The sequence below is a fragment of the Gymnodraco acuticeps genome, unplaced genomic scaffold (genome assembly GCF_902827175.1).
Source record: "Gymnodraco acuticeps unplaced genomic scaffold, fGymAcu1.1, whole genome shotgun sequence".
NCBI lineage: Eukaryota > Metazoa > Chordata > Actinopteri > Perciformes > Bathydraconidae > Gymnodraco > Gymnodraco acuticeps.
In genome coordinates, this window is record NW_022990614.1 from 442,496 (window position 1) to 450,000 (window position 7,505).

The 7,505-nt window shown below is 39.0% G+C and overlaps 1 protein-coding gene across 3 annotated transcripts in view; it reads right to left on the bottom strand.

Annotated features, from left to right (window-relative positions):
• Positions 1 to 695: 695 nt before the first annotated feature.
• ttc3 (tetratricopeptide repeat domain 3) overlaps positions 696 to 7,505 on the bottom strand; it is a 62,278-nt gene continuing 55,468 nt past the window's right edge. For 2 of the 3 annotated variants that reach the window (XR_004570284.1, XR_004570283.1), the window contains exons 43-45: positions 7,083 to 7,197; positions 3,542 to 3,652; positions 2,196 to 2,245 (exon numbers count right to left, since the gene is read on the bottom strand). Coding sequence is in view for 1 of the 3 variants with exons in the window: in XM_034228986.1 (XP_034084877.1) it covers positions 876 to 986; positions 2,153 to 2,245; positions 3,542 to 3,652; positions 7,083 to 7,197 (430 nt within the window). In the remaining 2 variants the exon portion in view is untranslated. Of the gene's footprint in view, positions 987 to 2,152; positions 2,246 to 3,541; positions 3,653 to 7,082; positions 7,198 to 7,505 lie in introns of those variants that run through there. The other variant, XM_034228986.1, reaches the window with a different exon arrangement.

Sequence of the window (7,505 nt, forward strand, 5' to 3'; positions counted from 1 at the left end):
CGTATGATTAAAAGCAACACGATCATCGACCCGATGCAGTACCCCGTTGTTGTAGTGAGCGCCGTAACGCTGTTGGGGAGAATCTGTGCGCTCATGGAGCCTCCTGCATCTTTTCCCCTTCTTCTTGACCCTCTTCTATCCCAGGTGTGAAATCCTCATCTATCTCATCATCTGAGAGCTCAACATCTGAATCTCCCTGAACTATCTGGTACAGAAAATGCCTGCTTCAGTTCCGTCTCCTGCAACAATGTTGAGTCATTAAGTCCATGAAGATGGTCCTGAAGTCCACTAGAATGGAATAAAAGAGCTGTTATTTCAAAACTTGAATTATTGAATTGCTTTCAGAACTAATTATATAGTTCCTCACATAACATATATGATTTTCATGTTAAAAATAACAATTAATCAACAATATTTGCCTTCTCTTCCTGCCTCTATAAAATGTTGTTGTTGGTATGCCAGCCATTTTGGATGAAATGAAAGAGGAACTTCCCAGTTCCCAGCATGCAAGGATATATTGATGATAATACTTTTGCACCTTTACTTGAGGAACATTTTGAATGCAGGACTTTTACTGTAACAGAGTATTCCTACACTGTTACTCAAGTACAAGATCCGAGTACTTCTCCCACCTCTTTGTTTTAATCTCTTCAGGATATTTGACAGTTTGAAGGACAGACACAGACAGAGACCAGTTCAAACACAAGACGTGCCCTTTATTAAATGTAAAGAAATTATAAGTTTGAACACATCAACGATGCAAAAACAACTATGCATTATTAGTTTTAAATGATATTAGTGGCAAATAAAAAATGTGAAAGAAGATAAAAGCACGTGGGTAATAAGAACTGTGCGATATAATCAGAGTTAAGACGTTATGGAGCTTGGCGTCTGCGTCCGGAGAGCTCGGGGAAGTCGTCGGGCATCAGAGCGTGATCTCTGCAGGTCGGACACGTGCTCTGCTCCTTCAGCCATGAGCGGATGCACTGAGGAGGGGAGAAGAGAAGAGAGGAGGAGGAAACGCTAAGTTAAAACCTGCAGCTCCAAAGGCTGGACCAATTAAACTGACCGCGCACAAGTGACACAAATTCAGATTCATTCGGTCTAAAGTAAACTAGAAACTAGAATTATGAATTAAATGTTCGGTCTAAAGCAGGGGTGTCAAACTCAATTTAATCTCGGGCCACATTAGCATCATGGTAGCACTCAAGGGCCAGTTTTATATATAAGACTATATAAAAATACATATAAATATTTAATATATATAAAATAATGTATTATATTACGTTATTGCCTCTGCATTAGATTATTATCGGATAGGGTAATAACTTCATAATTAACTACGTCTGAAAGCAGAAGTCTAGGGCCAATAATTGCAAGTCTCTTCAGGGAGAATGTCACAAAATGAGATGCATTGTGGGACATGTAGTTTATGGGCAACGTGCTTCTGTAAATCAGCATGTAACCGTATAATAAACCTATTATATTCTTTCAGAGCTCTTGCGGGGCCACATGAAATGAAGTCACAGGCCGGATTTGGCCCCCGGCCGGGCCTTGAGTTGGACACCCGTGGTCTAAAGTAAACTAGTAACTAGAATTATGAATTAAATGTTCGGTCTAAAGTAAACTAGAATTATGAATTAAAGGTTCGGTCTAAAGTAAACTAGAATTATGAATTAAATGTTCGGTCTAAAGTAAACTAGAATTATGAATTAAATGTTTGGTCTAAAGTAAACTAGAATTATGAATTAAATGTTTGGTCTAAAGTAAACTAGTAACAAGAGTTGTCAAATACATGAAAAACTCCGGAAGTAATTAATACTTTTTGACAGTTTTCCATACATTTTTAGATGAAAGGTCTGTGAACGGCTAAAGGAAATATATAAGACCTAACCACATTAAAGATATTTCAATACATTCTTTTTGAGGTAACTGAATAATACACTTGAATACGACTCTGCAAACTGATCTGACGCTGCCAGGTGATAATAATAAATCATCACTGCTTATTTCTTCAGTTTATAAAAGCGTTTTAACAAATAATTGCATCTTTTGAATGGCTTTTATGGGACTATATGTTTTTATAACAATTTATATAATAAAACCTTCATAATGTGTCATGACATCCTCTCCTATGATGTGATTGGCTCACCTTGTCGTGGAAGCTGTGTCGGCACTCCAGCACACAGATGTCGTCCGGACTCATGTCCTCGTGACAGATGATGCACGGGTCCTCCACGTTCAGCTGCAAAACAAAAACAGAATGGAGTCAAGATGAGAAAGCTGAATTAATCCCATAGTAACTTGCAGGGATACCTTAAGAACTTTAAGTCAGTTTAGTTTTCATACCAACTATGTGCAATATATACCTGTCCGCTAAATCCTCAGAACTGTTACAGGATGTGTATTTTGTAAATTGTGTAATTTCTATTATAATTTTCTAAAAGGGGACCTATCATGCAAAATGCACTTTTTTATGTCTTTTATATATGAATATGTGTCCCCGGTGTGTCGGGCAACTCACGCAGCGTCAGAAAATAAAACCTTCTCTCTTTTCCTCCGTACCCAAATATCTAAAAACGGGGGAACAACGGAGCTGATCCAGATTTGCGTCCGATATGACGTAATATCTGAAATGTGGACCCACGGGCCTATCAGAAAGTTGCCATCAGAAACAATGCCCAACTGTTTTGGACGTAATATGGTCGGTGTTTACATTAGCATCGCTAACACTCAGAGCTAACCTGTACTGGAGAGCATGTGTGTGAAGAAGCAGGAAGTAAAAAAGGAACTCACCTTGTGGTATAACCGGCAAGAGAGAAAGCCTTTGAGCTCCATACTGTTTCAGAGATAATCCTTGATAATCCATGATATGGAGTTTCATCACGGCAGTATTTAGTTTAGACAGTAGCTGCCGGGTCCCGCATGAGCTCAGACCCCTCCTTTTTATTTTTTAAAGCTTTATACCCAAAATCAGCACTTTTGAAACAGGAAGTGAAATGGAGGGATATGAGGCATGGCTAGAATGGGTGATCTGTTTGGTATTTTGAGCAAAACACTTCATTGATATGTTTTTTATATATCTGAGACCTATGCTATTGCCTAAAAATAGCATGATAGGTGACCTTTAACTTTAGTATTTTTATATATATATATATATATATATATAGAAATGTATTTATTAGGATAAACCCCTTGAGATGCACCATGTTGTTTTCAAGGGGGTCCCGACAAAAGCAACGTCTTACATGAACAAAATAACAGAAAGCAAAGCATGACAAACCACGTACAGTCTGTCAAGTCAAATTCATGAAGTCATACAATCATTACAATTTGATAGACAGTAAAACTAATAAGACTCATAGATCAGTTTCATCAATAACAAGAACAGACTAAATTATGTTTCTTAGGTAACATTAAGCTGTCTTTGGCTCTTCTCTGCTGTAACAATGTAAATGTCCCCTCTGTGGGACTAATAAAGTTATTCTGATGTTCTAGTATTATCCTGCAGGTCTTACTAAGGACTGATTTCAGGACTTACTGCGTCAGAGTGTTTGACTCTCGGGTGTCCAATCGGTTGCCAGACCGGCGCGGCGCACTGAGCCGGACTGCCACGTCCTTTGGCGTTCAATTTGGCTGCATTTAGTTTCTCCTGAAAGAAAGAAAAATATTTGATTTATACAAAATAAAATAAATTGTGATTTTCACTTTTTATGACATTTTTTTTTAGACCTTTCTTTAACATTCAGAGCATGACATGTTTACTACATTCTATGCTATGACTTTCTTTCAATGCAATTTTTCACAACATACTTAAAGCATGAGATTTTTTCCGACATACTATAATATGGCTTTTTTTCCCGACACACTATGTATGACTTATTTTATGGCATTTTTATAAAATAATATACTATCACATGTTTTAAGACATATTATGGTATGACATTTTTACATATTATACATATACAGTGGGGCAAAAAAGTATTTAGTCAGCCACCAATTGTGCAAGTTCTCCCACTTAAAAAGATGAGAGGCCTGTAATTTTCATCCTAGGTATAACTCAACTATGAGAGAAAAAAAAAAATCCAGAAAGTCACATTGTCTGATTTTTAAAGAATTTATTTGCAAATGATGGTGGAAAATAAGTATTTGGTCATTAACAAAAGTTAATCTCAATACTTTGTTATATACCCTTTGTTGGCAATGACAGAGGTCAAATGTTTTCTGTAAGTCTTCACAAGGTTTTCACACACTGTTGCTGGTATTTTGGCCCATTCCTCCATGCAGATCTCCTCTAGAGCAGTGATGTTTTGGGGCTGTCGCTGGGCAACACAGACTTTCAACTCCCTCCAAAGATTTTCTATGGGGTTGAGATCTGGAGACTGGCTAGGCCACTCCAGGACCTTGAAATGCTTCTTACGAAGCCACTCCTTCGTTGCCCGGGCGGTGTGTTCGGGATCATTGTCATGCTGAAAGACCCAGCCACGTTTCATCTTCAATGCCCTTGCTGATGGAAGGAGGTTGTCACTCAAAATCTCACGATACATGGCCCCATTCATTCTTTCCTTTACACGGATCAGTCGTCCTGGTCCCTTTGCAGAAAAACAGCCCCAAAGCATGATGTTTCCACTCCCATGTTTCACAGTAGGTATGGTGTTCTTTGGATGCAACTCAGCATTCTTTCTCCTCCAAACACGTCTAGTTGAGTTTTTACCAAAAAGTTATATTTTGGTTTCATCTGACCATATGACATTCTCCCAATCCTCTTCTGGATCATCTAAATCAGTGGTTTTCAACTGGTGGGTCGTGGACCCGTTTCGAGTGGGTCGCGGATGTGTGAGTGAAGAAAAAAAAAAATTGTATTTTTTTTTTTTTTGGGTAAAAAGTCAAACTTTTATTTTGAAGGCCCGATTTTCTAATGCTGTGCATGCAGTCGGCGTTGGACTGGAAGTACCAGAGACCATAAACGGTTTTGAAAACTACTGTCACATAGTGATCATCTTCTTAATAACATGTCTTTGCTGATGTTTTTTCGACTCTTCTGGCCAATCAGAATCAAGATTGTTGCCGGAAGTCCCCACGGAGAATAACTTTGCGGTAGAACTCTTCTTTATACATCCATGGTTACAACTTCAGATAGAAATGAACACATAATGAAATATGACCCCGGTCTGATGACTGACAGGTCACAGAACAATGGGAGCCATCTACCCTTACCCACAATTTAAAGTAAGTCACACAGACTATCTCCTCTTTACTCTTCTCGCAGCAAGATGTCAGAACAAAGTGAAAAACAAACAATGGCATAAAATATTATTAATATGTCGGGTAGTAATAGATTTATTTATTTTCTTCTCAGTGTACCAGAATGCTTAGTTTATGTTAGTATTTCTAAAAATCTTCTGGGGGAGAATCCCCCCAGACCCCCCTGCTGGGGTTGGGTTTTCAGCATGCGTGCCTTTTTATATAGTTCAGCTTTGATTCCATCATCTCATTAAACCTTTTTTAAAAGCATACTTTTGTTCTGTGAAGGGATATATGCACTGTACTTCACTTTTATGAATATTGTATGCTGAAAAGCGTATATATTACAGCACGATTTTTTGTTGAATAGATTTCAGTGCTTCAAAATGTTGGGTCGCAATGTATTGACCAAGTAAAAAGTGGGTCCCGAGGCCTGACCAGTTGAGAACCACTGATCTAAATGCTCTCTAGCAAACTTCAAACGGGCCTGGACATGTACTGGCTTAAGCAGGGGGACACGTCTGGCACTGCAGGATATGAGTCCCTGGCGGCGTAGTGTGTTACTGATGGTAGCCTTTGTTACTTTGGTCCCAGCTCTCTGCAGGTCATTGACTAGGTCCCCCCGTGGGGTTCTGGGATTTTTGCTCACCGTTCTTGTGATCATCTTGCGTGGAGCCTCAGATCGAGGGAGATTATCAGTGGTCTTGTATGTCTTCCATTTTCTAATAATTGCTCCCAGTTGATTTCTTCACACCAAGCTGCTTACCTATTGCAGATTCAGTCTTCCCAGCCTGGTGCAGGTCTACAATTTTGTTTCTGGTGTCCTTTGACAGCTCTTTGGTCTTGGCCATAGTGGAGTTTGGAGTGTGACTGTTTGAGGTTGTGGACAGGTGTCTTTTATACTGATAACGAGTTAAAACGGGTGCCATTAATACAGTTAACGAGTGGAGGACAGCGGAGGCTCTTAAAGAAGAAGTTATAGGTCTGTGAGAGCCAGAAATCTTGTTTGTTTGTAGGGGACCAAATACTTATTTCACCGAGGAATTTACCAATTCATTCATTAAAAATCCTACAATGTGATTTCCTGGATTCTTTCCCCCCATTCTGTCTCTCATAGTTGAAGTGTACCTAGGATGAAAATTACAGGCCTCTCTCATCTTTTTAAGTGGGAGAACTTGCACAATTGGTGGCTGACTAAATACTTGTTTGCCCCACTGTATGTCATGGCCAGAGGTGGGAAGTAGTGGAGTACAAATACTTCATTACTGTACTTAAGTACATGTTTCTGGTATCAGTACTTTACTCCGCTACTTATTTTTCTGATGACTTTTTACTTTCTACTTCTTACATTTTGAACACAAATACCTGAACTTTCTACTTCTTACATTTTCCAAACAGGCTGGTTCCTTTAGTTTGAATGTGTTTGGTGGCGTGATCATTATTATTTAGAGTCATTGCGTGCCTATTGATTTGAACACGATCCGTGTATCCATCATTTCCTGGTCTTCTCTAAAGAAGAGGGACCAATGAAAACGTAGTCATGTTGCCGTTGTTCAGCATGGAAACATTCATTAGCTAACAATGACATTATTGTTCTATTAATATAAAGGGAGGTCAGGTACTCTTTAAAACAGCTGCTAGTTATGGGGACTTTTTACTGAAGTACATTTCAAAGCCCTCTTTACTTTCACTTGAGTAAAGAAGTTTAGTCAGTACTTCTACTTTTACCAGAGTATTTTTAAACACGAGTATCTGTACTTCTACTTGAGAAAAGGATGTGTGTACTTTTGCCATCTCTGGTCATGCCTGAGGTCTGAAAGTTTGGCCTTTAACCCTACCTGATGGTCCAGGATCAGCTGGGTCACACCCCCCACCATGTCCTGCAGAGCCATGTTGTTCAGACTGCCTCCGCTGGAGAAACGCAGGTCCTGCACAAACCTCATCAACTCTGGCCTGAAGACAGAAACACAGGAAATGTACTTTAGTGTCAACATTTGTTCTGCGAGTGTAAACCTGCCAGATCTCTTCAGTTTAAATTCAGACCGTTGTGGGTTACATCCTTTTGTAACCTTTTTTAATAGAGTTTCAGCTTGTTATGCAAGGGCCAGTTGAATAATGCATGATGCTTAATAAAAGAAGCAAAATAAAGAAATTCCTCAAGTAGAAATTATACCTTGGAGTCTTAAAAGTATTTTGTATTTGCCAATATATCATGAACAAACAACTCAATCATGATGGAGATGTGTGGGACATGTTATAGT